At 46.8% G+C, this 20638-nt stretch overlaps 1 protein-coding gene across 1 annotated transcript in view; it reads left to right on the top strand.

Moving 5' to 3' along the window:
• The window catches only part of LOC135821167 (fibrillin-3-like), a 41780-nt gene extending 22732 nt beyond the window's left edge, over positions 1-19048 (top strand). The window contains exons 9-16 of the mRNA XM_065334238.1: positions 239-361; positions 2545-2667; positions 5280-5609; positions 6980-7072; positions 11038-11403; positions 13022-13357; positions 15538-15602; positions 17145-19048. Of these exons, the coding sequence (XP_065190310.1) occupies positions 239-361; positions 2545-2667; positions 5280-5609; positions 6980-7072; positions 11038-11403; positions 13022-13357; positions 15538-15590 (1424 nt within the window). The 3' untranslated portion in view covers positions 15591-15602; positions 17145-19048. The remainder of the gene's footprint in view (positions 1-238; positions 362-2544; positions 2668-5279; positions 5610-6979; positions 7073-11037; positions 11404-13021; positions 13358-15537; positions 15603-17144) is intronic.
• Positions 19049-20638: the final 1590 nt, after the last annotated feature.

Below are 20638 nucleotides of genomic sequence, written 5' to 3'. Positions count from 1 at the left end.
TCTCTCTCTCTCTCTCTCTCTCTTTCTCTTTCTCTGTCTCTTTCTATCTATTTTCTCTCTTTCTCTGTGTCTCTCGCTCTCTCTCGATCTATCTCTTTCTCTCTGTCTGTTTCTCTCTCTGTCTGTCTCTCTCTGTGTCTCTCTTTCTCTCTCTCTCTCTCTCTCTCTCTCTCTCTCTCTCTCTCTCTCTCTCTCTCTCTCTCTCTCTCTCTCTCTCTCCCCCCATTCTTGTCTACAGACCTTGATGAGTGTTCTCTTGGTACACATAGCTGTGCTGCTGAAGCTAACTGCTCCAACACCAAGGGTTCCTTCATGTGTATGTGTAACGCTGGATTCACCGGCACTGGCATGGCCTGTCAGGGTAAGTGGCGCCGCCATCTTGTTGCCACGACTACATTACACAAGTATCTACGGTTAACCCGGGCAATGTTTGTGCTGGTTTTAGTTTGCGATTTGCGGGCACATTTGTTGATTTCTTTTCTAGCTACCTTAATATACTCCAAGATCAGTCTTCCGAAATCCAAACTGTAGTGAGTTTCACAATCTGTTCATTACGGTGGCCAATAAACTATTATAGTGTACTGCATGTAGTTGTACTTTTCAAAACCGGTTATCTACAGCACATAATACTGCTAGCATTGGGAAGCTAGAACCGATAAAGCACTGGATGTACTTGGTCCGCCAAGGTAAAATTGTTGCTTATCTTCGCACTTTATTTTTCAGTGTTCTGCATGCGTTATACGGCATGGAACCACAGTTCCACCATCCGAGGTTCCGAACATAGCCATTACCCATTGCATCCGACGACATGGCAGCACAAACCATCAGAGAAGTTGCGATCGGTTCGTTTCAGTCTTTTTGACAGAGCTACCACCGACGAACGCTTTTGTCAGCGCAAGAAAACGCTGCAACCTCCGCTCGAGTCGGAAAATTAGACTGGGATTTCAGACCGATGGAGAATACAGTTTCTTTCTACTTCCAGCTGTCTGGTGGCAAGAATTGTTTACTGCGTGGAGGTAGAGAAAAGCTGAAAAAGTGCTTTGCGAGCTTGAATTTCAGTACTGGCACAGTTCAGCGCCTAGTGAAGAGTTACCCCCAGCAAATCACTGGCGAAGAAACTGCAGCTCATGTCGACATCTCCAGAAAGTGAAACCAATCCGGCGGACATACTCTGAAGCTCGCAGAGGACTGGGCAAAGGAGCGAATCAAAATATGCACCAGGTCCTGAGCGAAACTCTGGTGCAAGGCGTTAGGACTTACATGTAGGTGCAGTTAGGACTTACATATAGGTGCAGAATGCACAGGTGCTATATTAAGCGGAAGCTATCACTGTGCTGCATGTACAAGCACTAGCATCTCGCGTGGGTGCTGATCAGCCAGTACGACATGCGCAAGAGGCGATTTGAAAAAATGACACTGATGTGGCGTTGCCTTTTTGTCTCAAACTAAGCCGCATTTTGCCACGAACGGGGATAACACTTTCAGCCAACACGCGGACAGTATCACTCAGCTTCTGAGCGGCAAGGTCACAGTCACCCACTGCCTTTGAGCGGGATTCGAGACGAGGAGAAGTGGAACAAGCTATGAAACGTGCAGCAGCTTTCCGGATCGAAAGTTTTGAGCTCTTCCTCCAGCGACAATAGTGGTGAGGAGGACGTGTAACTTTCTGGAATTTTCGGCTGAGTTGCTTGCTGACATATAAATAATCATGTACATAGCGCTTTGTGATCGTGGCATGCTTCAAATATATGTACATGTATTTCCTTCCTGAGACAAGTGTGAAGATAAGCGCCAATTGTAACTGGGCGCACCAAGTAGTATTTATGGTCCGAGTTCATGTAGTATTTTCTACCTCGTTTCAATCCAGAAGGTACCATTGCTGGCGCTCAGATCGAAGAACAGCAGGTAATACTACTGGGAGGGAAAGGGTGGACCCAACATGGCACTGCATGTGGTATTTCTCATCTCGTTTCGAATAAATATAGAATCTGGCGCTCAGATGGAAGAACAGTGCCCATGCTTGCGATACTGATCATAATAATTATGACCAGTTCCTCCAGCCGTCTGAGCACCCAAATCTAAACCGCATCCAACCCCAAAGATAATGTCAAATCAGGATCAATAATACATGACATAGATTTTGTGAAGGTCAGACGAAATCAGTGCCCTACATCTTGGGTGACCCTTTTGTGAATGGAAATTAGCATCGACTTCTCTAATAGAATTTCCATACAGAAGTGAGCTTCGAAGTCAACACTGAGATTTTATTACGCCTGAAGAAATGATTTCTCTGTCTCTACTCTGATGTTAACTTCAGTGGAGACTGGATAATTATAACGACACTTCTTTGGGAGAGAACAACATTTCACCAGAGCGAGGGGTGTATACTCGTAATACTTCTACTCCAGTCCTGTGCAGAAGGATGTGTGTGTGTGTGTGTGTGTCTCTCTCTCTCTCTCTCTCTCTCTCTCTCTCTCTCTCTCTTTCTCTCTCTCTCTCTTTCTCTCTCTCTCTCTCTCTCTCTCCCCCCATTCTTGTCTCCAGACCTTGATGAGTGTTCTCTTGGTACACATAGCTGTGCTGCTGAAGCTAACTGCTCCAACACCCAGGGTTCCTTCATGTGTATGTGTAACCCTGGATTCACCGGCACTGGCATGGTCTGTCAGAGTAAGTGGCGCCGCCATCTTGTTGCCATGACTCCATTACACAAGTATCTACTGTAACCTGGGTAACGTTTGTGCTGGTTTTAGTTTGCGATTTGCGGGCACAGTTTTTGATTTCCTTTTTGACCTACCTTAATACACTCCAAGTCCGTTTTCCGAAATCCAAACTGTAGGTAGTTTCACAATCTGTTCATTACGGTGGCCAATATACTATTATAGTGTACTGCATGTAGTTGTACTTTTCAAAACCGGTTATCTACAGCAGATAATACTGCTAGCATTGGGAGGCTAGAACCGATAAGGCACTGCGTGTAGTATTTGTGGTCCGAGTTCAAGTAGTATTTCCTACCTCATTTCGATCCAGAAGGTACCATTGCTGGCGTACATTTCGAAGAACAGCAGGTAATACTACTGGGAGGGAAAAGGTAGAACCAATTTGGCACGGCATGTGATATTTCTCATCTCATTTGGAATAGACCAATCCCGAAAAGATTGTCTGGGTTCGTGAAAGGGGGCACGCGTGCAAGCCAGCACGTGTGAAGTGCATCGTTTTGTATTCAGTTTGTGTGTGTCAGTTCATGGCGGAGGAGAGAGAGACTTTTGCTCGCCAAGCTGAAGCAAAAGGATTTGATGGAGTCCTGCCAGCAGCTAGTCAAAGGACCTTCGGTACCTTAGGCAGACCCTGACGGAGTTTGGAGGCCAGATAGCTCTCGGTGAGGAGAGAAACATTCGCGTGGCGATCGACTCTCCGTAAAAAATGCAAGCTACATGGCGCCGACATACTGCAACAGCTACGATTTCAGCTAACTTCTCGATCTGCTGCTTCACAAATTTCAACTATTTACAAGTCCTAACTGTTGTAGTCTGAAGCTGGAGTCTCATCGCCCACCTACAGGTAGCTTTTGGAGCTGATGGATTTCCCGACTTGGACTCCTTCCGCGAACTCTCGCAACATTACTACAGTGTATGCTGTGTTTCCGCACGCTCGTGTCGACATGTCACCATACTGTACATGTACCGGGTCGCGGAGGAGCTTGACGACCTCCGCTGACTCCAGGTTTCCGAAATACTGCCGCCGTCTTCGTTGATGTCGCTGGTGACATTCTCCCCTTGCAGGACGTGCACATAGTTGTCGTCCCGGGGTAAAGACTATGTTGTATTTCGAAATAGTTCTTCATCACGCTCGCGCGAATGATTTTTCTCATCATGAACTCGTTCCGACGGTGTGACGCGGCGATGGTCTTTGGGGAGGCACTGGCTTGGCGAAAACGATATCTTCTTGTGCAATATAACATTGATCGGCTGCAGATGAGTACAGTCACTTCGTGGTTGATCCTATAGGAGGGCAGCTGCCAGGAAAGAGGCAGGACTCATCGAAGACGAAGCGCTCGCAACAAACAATAGCATTCGAAATATCTCATAAGATTTAGGGCCTATCGCTTTGAGCCACAGCGCTCACAGCCTTGCCTACTTCATCAAAGTGAGCTCTACATGTTCGTTGACCTCTTCACACTACACAGAAGAGCGAAACAAGGATTATGTCTTAGCATTTCCACTCCAACAGCAGACCATTACCAGTGCGAGAGAGAAAACTACAAAGGGCTTTGCTTTCTGTCGCATCGTCTCTCTTGCATGCAACTAAGGAGAAAACCGTGTACTTACCCTCGCATTCACACGCGAACTATCAAACACGTCCTGTGCCGCATGCTGATCAGGTAGTGCCATGTATGTGTTGTACAGTGTACTCTCAGTTGACATGCCCCCTTTCGAACCCAGACAATCTTTTCGGGATTGGTCTATTGTTTTAGAATCTGGCGCTCAGATAGAAGAACAGTGTTTATTCTTGTGACACTGATCGTAAATATGATCAGTTCCTCCAGCCGTCTTAGCAACCAAATCTAAACCGCATCCAACCCCAAAGATAATGTCAAAGCAAGATAAAAAATACATGACATAGGTTTTCTGAAGGTCAGACGAAATCAGTGGGCACCATCTTGGGTGACCCTTTGTGAATGGAATTTAACATCAACTTCTCTAATGGAATTTCCATACAGATGTGAGCTTCGAAGTCAACACTGAGATTCGATTACGCCTGAAGGAATGATTTCTCTGTCTCTACTCTGATGATAACTTCAGTGGAGACCGTATATATCACTATACTTCTTTGGGAGGGAACGACATTTCACCAGAACTTAGTGCGAGATCATCAAACACCTGAAGAAATTGCCCCTAGTTCAGGCTTGAAGCTTTTCTCTCTCTTTTCTCTCTGTACTCCCTTCTTTGTGGATTCTATTCCGCCATGGTTGGCTCTCACTCTTCGCCGCAGCTGATTATCTGGCCGTCTTTGAAGTGCCAAGAGATGTCTGAATATCTGCATAAGACCTTGGATACTCACATTTGCCATGCATGCCTTTGTGTGTGTTTCTGTGACTGCCAGTGAAAGCGGTGTGGCTAAGACCTTGGATACTCACATTTGCCATGCATGCCTTTGTGTGTGTGTTCTGTGACTGCCAGTGATAGCGTTGTGGCTTTACTTGTGTGTGTGTGTTCTGTGACTGCCAGTGATAGTGTTGTGGCTTTACTTGTGTGTGTGTGTGTGTGTTCTGTGACTGCCAGTGATAGCGGCGTGGCTTTACTTGCCGGCAACGCTAGGGCCTTTCAGCCGGTCGTCCATTGCAAGACGGGACGTATTGCATCCTTCCTACGAGGACGCAGTTGGACACTGCGCCACCATTGGCTATTACCTTGGTAGTGAAGAGAACATTCGGGATTGGCATGACAATCTTCGGAGCGACTTCATAACTATCGCACGCGATAACGCAGGCCCGTATTACACTGCCAGCTCAGCAGCCAACCCGAGAGTTGTCAGCATCTTTTCATCAGGCTCAGTAAAATTTAGCAATACCGATAACAGTCCGGGGAGGCCTTACCGGTCGCTCTGTTTCGGTAAGCCCCAATTCAGCAGCGTGCATTGAAAGTGTTGAGTCACTGCTGTGCTAGCACTGCAGTGTAATTCTTTGTGCCATCTTCAATAGGTCCGTCAAATACAGTTGTAGTAGGTTTTTCATTTTGACCCGCTTGTAGATCACAGCACGAACAGTTCACCAGCCACACTCCACGAAAGCAAGTAGTAGTACTCCTGACAAGTCTTGTTTCGTTCCATAGAGATAATAACGGGGAACTCATCAGAGGAGAAGCAGTTGTTGAATGAAGGGGTTTAGCTGAATAATGCTATTTTATAGAAAAGATATTGGCGCACTGAGGTGTAAACACTCAACTAACTCACATATGTGACATATCAACACAAAAGGAATAGTGCAGAATGGAGGTGTTCTGAACCCTACCAGACACAACTATCACAAGTGCTAAATCATTCACAATGAGAAGGAGAGGTACACAGGAATTATAGGTTGCGCTAGTTTACACGTCACAAATGGTACTGAGGTAGTGACAAAGATAGGTGAAAAGTAGACGCCAAGTGAAAGCCAACAAATCATCACGAATGTCTAACGTCACATCTGAAGATTGCTAGCGGCACAAGACAAATACTTCACAAACCTTGATAATTGAAATTCAGCCAGCGGTATAGTGAAAGAAAGGCTGCTGGGTGTGACATAGAACTGTGGGCTGCTGAGGCGACGTATCCATCGTGATCTTGACTGCAAGGTTGGCGTCTAACGCTAATATCCGAGCAGATTTCCTGGTCCAGGAGAAGTCATACTTCTCCTGGACCAGGAAATCTGCCATTGACCAGAGGAAGGATTTGATCTGCTGCTCGGATTTTAGCGTTAGACGCCAACGTTCTAGCAAGCCTGGCTTCAAAACAAACTTGAACAAGAATGATACCTTCCATTCATGAGCAGGATTCTGGCAAGTGATCATTGCTAGTGTGAGTTTCAGCTCGGCAAGCACACACTGTAAAAGTGTCCCGACTTCGAGCACCTGGATCTACCAGGTTCAAGTTCTACTAGTAACAGGAAGGGGATTTCTCCAGCCGTGCTGCGACACACTGTTAATTGGGAACTCGTGGCCTGGCACGAGAGAAACACTAATGCAGTGAATGGGATTTTGGTCTTTGACCAATTTGTGGTGGGTCTGATCTACTCACCTCCCGCCGCTTAGGAGCTGCATCTGCGCCTTGATGGTAGAGGGTGGTGGCGTTCCTACGGATGCGGGAAACTCGGCTTTCAGCCGAGTCTGAAGCGAACCGTAGTTTTGTTGTGTTTTTTGTTTTGCTTGAGAAAAGGAAATTGTTGTCATCCCATTGACGCAGTGCCTTCGTTCTCTTCTTTCCCGTGCGCTTATCTCCGTTTTAGTGTTATGTAATAACGGATTCATGGACACCTCAGTACCCAGTGCGCCTGTATGCAGGTGTCTACCAGGCTGGGTTGGCAAGCGATGTGAAAAACGTGAGTTTGGGAAATTCTGAGATGGTGTCCTGGTTTGGTTCTGCTTGGTTTGGCTTCTTTTTCCAACAATCATTCAGAAGTAGATACTCAGCTCAGCTCACAGACTAGTCAGTTTGAGCACTGTGGCAAGATGCTTTCAGGCATAGTTTAAATCTGGCTTTTGGTAATTTTATTTTTCATTCCTCTCCAGTTCGGCCTCATTTTAGCTGTGCTCCGCTCATGGGTCCACAAAGAACGGAACAGTTCTGCCTACAGATTGAGCGGATGCTTATTTAGGGAGTTTTGCGTGGTGAAAAGGGCGTAGCGGTGGGGTATAAATTGGGGGGAGGGAAGAATCGAAGTCATTGGTGATGCCTTCACAATCTCACTGGCTGCACTGTGATGGCGTCACTCGTGACGGTGTCATGACATCATGATGTTGCATGCAGATGATGTAATGATCCCGTTGGACACTGGGACGGTGTCTTTTGTGCTGTCATGACGTCACTGCAGTTGCTGCGTGATAAAAAAAGTGGTGAATATATACCTGTATGGTTCCGCTGTTTTCACTGTGATGTATTGTTTTGAATATAATCAACAGAGCATGGTAAGTCCCACCCGCTCCCCGTGACACCTACTCCGTTGGAGTTAAAGGGGCACTCCGGCTTCATTTTCGACGCCGAGTTTTCGATGCCAAGACGAAGGTAGGTGAAAGAGAAGACCCCTCGAACAAGAACGAGTCTCCAGAAGCGATCGAGTCGAGCAGGAAGACGACTTTTGAATTTCGCCGAGCGAGCGCTGATGACGTAATGAGGGATTAGCTTGCCAGTGGAAATGCATCTGCGCACATACATTTCACACACTTTTTGGCCAATTTTCAATCGAAGAGGAGGTTGTTTTCTATATTCTCTCATCGTCGTGAGCGATCCCGTCTTCTATACCCTTCCAGGTACCCTGAAGGTCCTCCAGAGGAGAATTTATCTCCAGCAACGCTTTGTTGATCCGCTAAATTCGTCTCGAGACATATTCACCCAGTGCAGTGCTGATAAATGTAGAATGTTGAATCTGTGATAATTGTCGACGACGGAGAGAGAGGTTGATAGCCGCTGTCGCAGGGAAAGTGAAGCTGCTGGAAGTAACAATGGGGGCGGCTTGTTAGCATCACATGAGCATCCAGACTTCAAAGCAGCTTGACGGAATCGGGGAGTACTGACTATTTGTCTCGATCTCAGTATTGTGAATTTTATGACCAGGAATTATTCGATCAGGATCCCTTCTACAAGATGTGTAGTACAGGTGATTTCTGAACTTGACGATATGGAGACGGACCAGTAGACCTACCAACAACGTGTACCTACAGGAAATTCACCCAAGGCTATTGCTATCCTCTTCAGTGGCTGTTGTTTTTTAGTAAAATTATGTTCACTTCTCTCAACATACTCCTGCATGGCAGCAAGAAGGTGCGCTATGGAATTCAACGCCACAATCTTCGCCCAGCTGTGGATGAAGCATGGTCAAGTCATGGCAGTACATATACTTGACAAAACAAATGAGAAATTGAAGTTCATTTGTGATGGGAAGTTTGACAGCCCCTGGCAGTGACGGAGTCAAGCGTTGTCTTTTGCCGTGGCACAAATTGCTGAAGAATCTGAGATGGTCTTGGAATTATACTACCAGAAATAATGGTGGCATGAACCATTGTGGAATCGGACAGCTCACGGAAAATACCGGAATAGCTCAAGTATCTCTAGGTGATTGTAAATCCTGTTCTGGCTGATGGCTTCGGCCTGCTGCGCCCGTCCATGTACAATGATGGTAACATGCATTTCTGTTTTCTACATATTTGCCGGCTACTGTACTGTGGTATTACAGTTGCAGGTCCCTTATATAGAAATATGTTCACCCTCCCCCCTCCCATATGCCCACATTATAAATATGAACTAACAATTTCACTGTTGAACTCGCCGGCGGCTAGAGAGCAAAGGATTAATTTACAGCAAAGAAAAGAAACAGGGAACTACAAATTACGCTATAATGTCCACGAACAATCTCACTGTATTTGAAATAATTTTGTTTGATACCCTGAGAACTCTGAAACTTTGCAGCACTGTGGATTATATAGTATGTGGATACAACATTTATGGAAGGAAAAGTGGAATAATTTCGAACACATTGTTCGAATAATTATAGCACTGGATTGTTGAGATTGTGAGCACATTCCAATCAGCACTCTACATATTTATAAGCGGTGGCAATCGTTAGGAATAGATCATGAGTTGTCAGAGTGCTCTAGTAAATGAGAGAATGTTTTGTTTGTCTAATCGACGGCTCGTTTGAAGCCAGAGTTGTTTCTGTCGACTTGATTCTAGACAGCAGTCGAAGGAGTACTATGAAGTGTACACCAGACGTGGTCCATAAGGTATCTCGTGAGAATTCTGTCGGTACACATCAGGTATCAGCTTGCAAAGATGGCTCCTCTCTGTTTCTTGAAAGCCTGTATAGTTGGACTGTGGCTCCAGCGATTCCCTTCTCAGAGCAGATACCATACCCAATACGGTCAATGCATATTGGACAGACCTGTGTGCACAACGGAAATAGTGGAGAGAAATCTCTCAGCTCATGAACACATCAGTGAAGTTTGAACTGCCGTTGTTTGTGGCCATCAGTATAAACCTATCGACTATAAGAATAATGTGCAAAAAAACCTCTATAATTACAGCTGGGGCCATGGAATTATAAAGCGTCTAACTTAGGGAACTGCCAATTCTGGTCTGAGTTGCGTTCGAGGCTTGCAATTCATGATGGCTATCGTATGTTGCATTGACCATAGATCATATAAGACTTCCAAATGCCACATAGAAACACGCCCCACTTTCGAGTACTTTGGTATCCCATGCCAAGTGAGCATTCGTTCCCGGGGTGGCAGGCGTCACCATTCGTCATGCCTGGATCAGATTTCATTGACCCCAACTGTCATGAAGAATCATTTTTACTTTCACTGGATTTCAGTACAAGTTGTAGAACTGCAGAATCAATTTCGTTGTATTTGGGCAACCATTTCTCTACAAACGCTCTATTTGGAAAATAGAATTTTTTTATAAAATACATGTCCAAATTCCACATCTACCCAAATCGGCCTACCTACTTGATCACGTATTCAGTACTACACAGAATGTTTAGAAAACGCATGAGGGAATAAGAATTTGCTAACGAGAACTCCAGGCCAGGGTACCAGCATACGAACAAAACAAAATAAAAACTCACCAGCATATTTGTAGTAATTCATGTCGGTGTAATATTCACGATAAGCAACGAGGCACCCTCCGATTTGGTCAAGTTGCTTTGAAGTCTGGTTGGTCAGGTGATACAAACGGGCTCCCCGTTGTTACTTCCAGCAGCTTCACTCTCCCTGCGACAGCGGCTATCAACCTCTCTCTCCATCGTCGACAATTATCACAGATTCAACATTCTACATTTATCAGCACTGCACTGGGTGAATATGTCTCGAGACGAATTTAGCGGATCAACAACGCGTTGCTGGAGATAAATTCTCCTCTGGAGGACCTTCAGGGTACCTGGAAGGGTATAGAAGACGGGATCGCTCACGACGTTGGGAGAACATAGCAAACAACCTCCTCTTCGATTGAAAATTGACCAAAAAGTGTGTGAAATGTATGTGCGCAGATGCATTTCCACTGGCAAGCTAATCCCTCATTACGTCATCAGTGCTCGCTCGGCGAAATTCAAAAGTCGTCTTCCTGCTCGACTCGATCGCTTCTGGAGACTCGTTCTTGTTCGAGGGGTCTTCTCTTTCACCTACCTTCGTTTTGGCATCGAAAACTCGGCGTCGAAAATGAAGCCGGAGTGCCCCTTTAAAAGCTGCCTGCAATGCATTGAGGGCCAATCATCGGTGTCCTTAGGGTACGTTGCAGAGAGCGCATTACATGGAAACGAAAAGCTGTGTTTTTCTTTTCACTAACATATAGGTGCTGTAGATGGTTTTGCCAGTACAATTTCGTGGGTTGTGCCCAACACCGGGCGGTGTAAACCTACGTACACCGCCCCACTGCAATGTGCCCAGAGCGGCCGCTACCAGTGGCAACCTGCCCAGGGCTCGTGCGACCAGTGGTATAGTAGCATTGCGACACAGCTACCCCTGCACAGCCCGGCTGCATCAGCCTTCCATCGCTTGGTCAGCGAGCTAACCGTGGCCGGCTTTCACCATCGTATGTCCGTCTGGCTCAACAACACTGGTGTTGGGTCCCTGTACAGCCTGAGCAGAGAGGCCCTCAGCGCTCCACATATCAACACTTCTGTCACCGGTGACCCAGTCGGAGATATAATCTGCCAAGGTCAGTTGTTGTATGAGATTGTATTTTGTATCGCAGACCAAACGGGCAATGAGGCCCAAAATTATGATGGCGATAAGGTCACGGCCAAAAGCCAAGAATACAACGAACCTCCACAAAAGAGGGAAATGTACAGACCACAAATACTCGAAAAGAAAAAAAGAAAAAAAGATTACCCACCGTAGTTGTGAATATCTATATGTTGATACGGTGCTGGCCGGAGAAATCCAAACCCATGTATAAAGTAGCACTGCGTTTGAGAGCACAGACCAGTATGCGTAGTGTTAGGGCTGCGTAGCGCGCGGCAAAATAAAATGAAGTTGGATTTCTGTAGCCAGTACGGCAGATGAGAAGAAGAAGCAGTGACGACCCGGCCTTTAATTTGTGGAATCCAATACACCACACCACCACATTGCGCTCTTGGCAGAGTTTGGATAGGTCAAGAGCGCAATGTGGTGGTGTGGTGTATTGGAGTATGGTAGATGTCGATAGGAAATCAAACAGTGTGGAATTAGCGTCAGTGTAGGGATGTTGTTCGTTGGTGGTCGATATGTGAATGGTTAGGTCCGCAATACTTGTTTTATGATAGCAATCCTAAGGTAAAAATAAAATAAGATAAAAAAGGAGAAGGACAAAATGTTGCGAGTCATGACTAACTGTCCACCAACGTAACCAGATCCTAATAATTATACAGTCAGCGAATTGAAGAGGGCTAGTCAAGAGAGTGCTAAATATTTTCACTGGCTCATAGAGACTGGGGCACTATTCAAGATAGATGTCTATTCAAGAGAGGGTTATAATCGTGCCAGTACGGTAGTATCAATCGGGATAAATAAAGTTTCTGAAGCTCGAAAAGCTCGCATGAGTGGCCATCCAGTAAAAATGCCTACTCGTGAACATGCCCAGGTGCAGCGTCTCAACAGACTTGTTCCGTTTCCTAGCCCACCTTGGTATGAACACAGTGGAACGAAATCACAGGCCCAGTACACGGTGCAGTACATGCACAGCTCCACGTGAGGATATTATGCTTTGTGTACTTTGTGACAATACTGCGACGTGTGCTCCTGCCACACAACAGCGCAAACAACTTGGTAAAGTTTCTGACTTCTTATACAAACGGAAAGGGCACAGGAGGAGAAAGACGATAACCAGCCTCGAGAAAAAGACAACGGAAAAGACACAAAGAAACAACAAAGAACAAGCAGTAATAAAGCGACGACAAATCGGGACGACCAATCAGGGACTAATACGTACAGAACACATGACCAAGACCAATACAACCAGACCACGGACGAATCACACATGACTCTCATTCCCAGACCAAACTAGCACTGCACATGTACAGCATTCACTTGACAGTCACTCTCACACAGGCGGAAGCAGATCCTCACACTCGGACACCGCATACTTGCATGCACCACATACCATAAACGTCACACATCACACCATGCTCATACGTACAGACCATACATGACATCAGACACTGATCTCTACGAGACGAGAACCAAATGCAACAACATGCGTAAATAATAGTCGAACGGAATTTCGCAACATAAGGAAGGTGGAGCACAATAAATGCACCGTGCTCATAGCTCTCTCCGTTCTGCCATGTTGTTGACAGCTGATTGGACACACACAAAGGTCATGTACATGCAGTGGCATGCGCGTGTGGCAGTCAAGGCAGCACCACCCGTAACCGCCGCTGACCTGTGGATGATCCCGGTGTTCTGTTCGGCCATGAATATGTCAATGCCGCAATACGACTCCCGCTTCCAATCGGGACTGTTCTATAACGCCATGCGTCAGCTCGGCTTCGCAGGCCCGGAGTTTAACATACCGGTGCAGTCCCTAACGTACGGCAGCAGCTTCTACATAGCAAGGATTTTGTCGCCATCTCATTCGCTGATCAATTTAACTCCTGGCAAATTACAACCGACGTACAGTCCAGTATGCATCAGTAAGTCACTACTTTGATGCATTTCAATCCTGCGGGGAATCCCCCCTGTTGGCTCAGGAGCATTTTACAACACTCAGCATGCCTAGAGTCACTACTCCAATGCATTTCAATCCTACGGGGAATCCCCTGTGTTGGCTCCGGAGCATGTAACCCAGATCCGAATTTTCAATTGTACTCATTATAATTATGACGTTTTCTCAAGATTTTTAAAACTAAGAAGATCATCACACCAAGAGTATAATTACAAGCTCACAAGAGTGTCAACTCTTGATACCATTTCTCTGGGGTTCGTCAACGGCAAAAACTCACATCACATGGCGTAGTGGTCCAGCTGTACGTTTCCAGTCTGTTGTTAGCGAGCAGCGAAGTAATAAAAAGCACTCCCTTGCAGAGGCTCGCTGTGGGTATGCTACTCACCAGCATGATCACGGCAGCTATTCGGATTGCGCACACACCATACTTTATTTGTGCACAGTACGAAACGTACCTGAGGCACGTGAGGTGAGTTTTTTTGCTGCCAGAGATCCATAATCTTAAGCAGTGTTGCACACTCTTGGGAGCTTTTATTTCTACTCTGACGCATACTTGTACATTACTAGCATCAGAATGCAGTAATTCAGAGGTGAGAATCCGGAAATAGTAAACTATCGGTATTTTTCTACTTTCCGATTTGAACGTCTACAGTTCAGCCCTGACCATGTCATACACGCAACTGTCCAAATCGAGCGCTGTGCAAGTTAACCTTGATATTTGTCCCGAAGAGCGCAGCCTGGCCGCATCATTTTGCTCAGACCATCTCAGCTGCAATTCTTTCAGGAGCCATTCTGCCCGGGGCCGTTTGAAACAGGATCTTGTGCGAAAATACTAGCGGTCCTGAGAATGTCAGTTCTGATTTGCATATAGCTAGGAGTGGACTGTGGACTGATAGGATGAAGAGTAGCCAACACTGCAAGTGCCCAGAAGTCATTGCTGAGCACTTTTATATCTATTAGAACCATATCCCTCACACACTAATACTCAGCCCAAGGCAACAAGGAATTGTTTTGGAGATAGTGTGCTGCTTCGAGTAACTGGTCTTGCAATGCAAAAGGTCGAAGAGCTGGAAAGCAATGCCAGGCCACTGGCAGCAACTGGCTCACGAGGAGCCGCAATAAACCCACATTGTGCCACAATGGGGTTGCAAGGCAAAGCCAATGCAATTGGCAACAACTGGCTCGTGAAGAGCTGCAACTAGCGTAGCAAATTACCAGTTAGGAGCGCTAGAGCTAAATGTTCCCTAGTACCATTAGCAAGAGGATAAGATGGGAGGGATGGAGGGTGAAAATTTGATGCTGGCACAAGCTAAAAGTCACCACTAATTAGACTTTGAAGTGAAGCCAACAGCAAGAAAGAAAGAGAAAGTTCAAAGGAAGCAGTTGTGCGACGTCAGGCTAAGTGCACCCAAATCCATGCGGTGGTAGTGTGAGTGCAGTGAGCGAAAGTTCAAAGGAAGCAGTTGTGTGACGTCAGGCTAAGCGTGCCCAATTCTATGCGCAGGTAGTGTGAGTGCAGTGCGCAATGCACTGATGCAGCGGTGCGCGGCAGATGCAAACATGGCAGTGTGACCGGTGGATGCTAACCCACACTAACTGCATTACTGCGACTTTTGACATAGTGGGGTAGTACATTTGCTGTTTGCGTCATGCAGAGCTCACTGACTTGTCAGTTTGAGCACTCTGGCAAGGTCCGTTCAGGCCTGGTTTAAATCTGGCTTTGGAAATCTATTTCTCATTGCTATCAAGCTCGGCCTTATTTTCTCTGTGATGCACTGATGAGGTCCACGAAGGACGAAACAGGTCTGTCCGCAAATTGAGTATTTGATATAGCATTATTGTCAATTTGGTTGAGCAGCACGCGGCTCACCTGTGTCAGGGTAGCGCGACCAGTGCCAGTTGTGTGGCCATAGGTGGGAAGACTGTCGATCTGCTGATGATGATCCCCAGCATTAACATTGGCAATGCATAGGAGTGGGTTGCGGTCGATGCACCTGGGCTAAATCCCTGCTTCAGAAATACTCTTAGAAGCCTCATCATTGCCATGCTGCCGACATTGTTAATTTGTTTTGTCTCTGCCTGTGAGAGGTCATCATAGTTCTAATACATTGTTGATTGGATGTGATCCGTTTGCTTTTGTGCTCACAGAGTTGTGCTCGGCACGTGAATCCTTGAGCGACTTCAATGAATGCCTGCCATAACAGGCACCTCCGGTACGTTGATCAGTTAATGTGTGTTTGAGTCCTTCTTCACCATGTGTTACTCCAGTTGGGGCCAAAGAAACCTGTCCCATGAGCAGAAAGCAGCACCAAGGCCTGTGCGGCCCTCGGATCGGTTTTGGAGCATGCATGATGTAATTGAATGGAAACGCGCCTCTGCTTTTGGACTCGTGGGTGGGATTTCTCTGGTCGCTCCTATAGTTCTTAACACATGTGGTATTATATGTTTTTCGCTCGGTCAGCGCTATCAGTGCATCATCGAAAAGGCAGCAAGAAATGGTTTGCTTTGCGTGCCCCCCCCCCCCCGTCCCCCTGAACATGCGACGTGTACATGTATGCTAACCGGAAGTGTTCCACTTCTTAGCAACACACCTTCTCCGGTTAAAAAGACTACGAAATTCATTGACAAAGAATAACGCGAGAAAAAAGATGCCAACCACATGATCGCCATGGTGACAACACCATGATCACCATGTTGACAACAGCATGATCATCATCGTGACAACATCATGATCACCATGGTGACAACGGCATGATCACCATGGTGACAGCAGTCCAGGTCTTACAGTACAGCGCTCTAGAGAAGTGTCTGTGGTCTTCTGGAGTGTGGTCGCTTTGTCGTTGTACGGGCTGGTCTGTATTCTTGGTTTATGCGTGCCCGAAAGCTCGTTCAGGTTTCATAAAAAGAAAAGCTTGAGTGCGATCATTCCGTGGTTGGTTTCACCCTCTCCTCAATTCAATTGGCTGTCTTGACACGCCACGAGGTGCAGAAATAAATAAATTAAAAATTAAAAATCATTAGATTGTGTGGTGGCATTGAGTACTAATTGTGTGACCCTCTCCTAGTCAACTTTACTGGTTGCTACATGCCTGATACGATTGGAAAATTATACATGTCGGAATATCCATTCCCATCTGCATTGACTACCAAAATATTCCGTCCCCGAAATCCGGGGCCTTGCATTTCAACTTCAGTGCAGCGGGATTTTTCATTGCTATCTTTCATTCCACCCCCCCTCCCCGCCAGTGTTGGGCATTTCGTTGGCATCCCAGTGTTGAACAAGATACACCCTCCCCCTACCCCCTCCCCCAGGCCCATTGCCAGACATGATATTGCCACCTCAGCGGCGGACATGGCATAGCCAATCCAGGCCGGGTGAAGATCATTAAATGGGTGAAGGTGGGTAAGGTGCGTGAACATGTGTGAGCATGTGTGAACATGTGTGAACATGTGTAAACATGTGCAAACATGTATGAATGTGTGGTAGCATGTGTGAGCATGTGTAAGCATGTGTGAACATGTGTGAGCATGTGTGAGCATGTGTGAACATGTGTAAACATGTGTAAACATGTGTAAACATGTATGAACGTGTGGTAGCATGTGTGAGCATGTGTGAGCATGTGTGAGCATGTGTGAGCATGTGTGACTGAGCATGTGTGAACGGTGCAAGCATTCACATGACGCTCTGCACAGCTCTAATCCAATGAAGTGCTTTGTTTATTCTGCACAACTTACTGTACTTTCACTGCAAACAGTACAAAAAGGGAAATGGTAGATGTCGCAGTGCTTGCAACAACAGACAACGTCGCCGACCAACGGAGTACAACCACAGGAGAGGCCAACACTATTCCCGTCAATTCCGTTTCTGCCCGTGTGTTTGAAAATGCCGTGATGTCTGCCTCCCTAAACCTCAGCCCCACTGCCCCGATTCGGGTTGTGCGTGCTTCCCCTAGCTGCATCTTGTGTTTGCCAGTTAAGTGTTCTTGTCGTTGAGCGAAGCTATTTCAGCCTGTGGGGACTGCAAGAAAGCATCTTCAAGTTACATCTCATGCGACATCTTGCTCGACTAAGATAACAGGCTGTGTACAATAATAATAATAATAATAATAATAATAATTCTCGTCTACGTTCCAAAGGGAACTCACGGCAATGGAGTGACAAAAAGCACCGCGGCAGAGAGAGAAAAGAGAAGATATAATATTTGACGAACACAATCACGGTGTAGATTTCACATGACTTCCAATACACCACATCAGCAAAGCTCTTTCTTAGAAAAATAAAAGATTAAAAAATAAAATAAGATAAATGAAATGAAATCAGTGATCATCACAGTCAGTCAAGTGTGTCCACACCAAAATCACAGCCGGTCATGTGTGTTCACATCACCGCAGAGCAAATGTTACTCCACTTCTGCCGGGCAACTGCGCAACTTCTTAGAGTTTCGAGGTGCCCGCTCGTCTTCAATGCGACGGCTGTGAACTTGACGTCTTGCTGGAGGGTGGCGACTAAACAGGACCCTGGAGCTCCCCTCCTGTGCCTCACAGCGTCCTCCGTTGATGCGTATGCAATCATGTGTACAATGTAAATATTAAATACAGTGTTGTTTCACAGTACCACAGTGGAGAAACAACACTGTCTAGTTGCAACACTGTCTAGTTGCAACACTGTCTAGTTGCAACACTGGGCTTCAACATAACAAGCTGTATACAATGTACATAATTATAATGATAGGTTTCTCAGCACCCCCCCCCCCCCCCTACAGTGGTAGTTTGCAATACACCGTGCAACAGGCTGCTTGCACTCCCATTTTGCCTAGTAATGCTGATATGCATGGTGTGAGATTCCTACTTGAAGTATGTATAATAATATGCTGTATCCTGGCTGGTAGTTTGCACTACACCGCGGTACCGTGCAACAGGCTGCTTGCACTTACAGTGATTATGTCTGGTAGTAATGCTGCATTGCTGGTGTGCATGGTCTGAGATGCCCTGCTGCATATGTATAAGTAGTCGTAGTTTGCAATGCATGATGCCACAGACTGCTTGCATTCCCATTAATACTAGCATTATGTCTAGCAAGACTGGTATGGCTACTTCCGAAGAAGTTGAGAGCTTGGGATACCTGGATCTAAGGTCTGTAGGTAAGATGCACTCGCAACCATGCGCTAGCTGTGTAGTATTCCACACGCATGGAAATAGTCATGGTATTGAACCGAAGTGTACAGTCATTTTGCCCACCCCACTGCCAGGAACGCTGCTGCTGTCCCTTTGGCGTAACAAGTTTAATCACTAATCTGGCTTTCACTCACACACGCTCTCACCCACTCTCATACATTCACTCACCTCCAACACACCAGTTGCCCTCTTTCTTTCTCCCCGTCTTTCTCTCTATATTTTTTTTCTCTTTTCTCATATCCCTCTCTCTCTCAGACTCTCATTCTCACTCTCCCACTCACAATCTCTCAACAGTGTGCGTTGGGCGACTTGATCACGACACTACTCTGCAAAGGAGCACACTTGACCTTGACAGACTGCATGGCTTTTTTATCACCTACACGCCCATTTTAGTGCTCTTTGTTGTTGGTAAGGGTTTCCTCCTTTCTATCTACTTGTAGGTGTGTGCACAATCATAAAAATGGGAATATTTGCGGTTTTGTTGCTATCGTGGCTTTCCTGTCTGCCAATAGTGTCACCAGTGTCTTGGCCCATTTCCCTCTTTGGCTTTGGTGATCGAGAACGGGTTGCGTTCGGTCTTGTATGTATTCGGTTTGGTGTTGTGCGTGATGGGAATGAAATATATGCAGCTAGGTATGATTTATGTCAGGTGGTCCTTGATCGGTTAAGTAAACCACAACACAGTGCAAGCACAGTTCCTTGTTAGTAGATAATCCCTGGACTGATGAGGATTTGAAAATTCTGAGCAAGTACACACAAACGCACGCCCGCAGGCACCACACACGCACACACACACACACACACACACACACACACACCTTGGACCTTGGACCTTGGACGCGCTGCCATATTCAGCCTATGCGGACCCCATGGAGGGGGGGGGGGGGTTGAGCAGGTTCGGAACAGTAGGGGCGATGACGGGATAGGTCCTGTGGTCTACTGAAACGCCGACCGCAATTGCAAACGCTGCAGAAGGAGCTACGGTCTGTATTGGTTGCTCTGGCCGAGCCACGGCTGCACTTGTGAGGACGCTGTGAGGCACAGGAGGGGAGCTCCAGGGTCCTGCACTTGTGACGTTTCATGCCTCGGCGCGATAGCACACAGCGGTTGCAGCGGGCGCAGTGGAAGCTGCAGCGTTCTCACACACACACACACACACACACACACACACACACACACACACACACACACACACACACTACTACTACTACTACTATAGCATGACTGCCCATTGGGCAATGTCACCCCCGGAGGGGGCCAGAGTTTGGAGTGCACCGTCATTGGCAGGACTTCTGGTGCCTCGTCAAATCTTGCTGTCGTCGGAAACGTTTCGGGCAATGCATGCAGATCAGCGGCAGTGATTCCCTATCGGCTGCAGCAAGACGTTTTCCACGGTTGCAGTTATGGCGGTTAAAACCAGCCCGGGACTTGAAGCAGCGATTGCAGCGTTGACAATGCTGGAAGCAGCAACTAGCGAGAGACGCCGTCAATGCCGTATCTGCATGTTCAGGGAGTGCAGGCTGGCAGCGATGAACTGCAAGCCCACCCTTACTACGGAACCATCGGCAGCAACTGACGCACTGTGCTGAACCACGCTGTTGGTGGACGGGAAGTTGGCGCTCAGCCAAACACTTGTGCCGTGCCTTGTCTTGAGGACGAGAGAAAGCCCGGTTGCAAGATGAGCAGAGTACGGATTTCTCTACTGCCCGAGGAGGCTGAAAAACCAGAACCTGCTCTCGCCAAGCTGACCGGTCTTGTGCGCAATCAAACCAGTTTGGAATGGACTTCGTGTCAGTAGCCACAACGTCTCTCCACCTACGCCTGGGACCGCAGAAGGGGCGCGCAGCCAACAAACGACCAAACAACAGCTGCAATGGGACACGGTCCTCCGACATCCGAGCCACATGACCAAGCCACTCTAAACGACGATGGCGCATCTTAACAGAGAGTGGCACTGGGTCACCCCAGTGACGACGTAACTGCGCAGACGTGATGCGATCGGATTGCTGCTGACTGCGAGGGATGGCTAATATTGTGCGGATGCAGCGATGATGAAAGGCATCCAAACGTCTACT

Source organism: Sycon ciliatum, chromosome 7 (assembly GCF_964019385.1).
Source record: "Sycon ciliatum chromosome 7, ocSycCili1.1, whole genome shotgun sequence".
In the NCBI taxonomy this organism is placed as follows: Eukaryota; Metazoa; Porifera; class Calcarea; order Leucosolenida; family Sycettidae; genus Sycon; species Sycon ciliatum.
The sequence above is the reverse complement of the archived record's forward strand: the minus strand, read 5'-3'. Positions and strand labels throughout refer to the sequence as shown.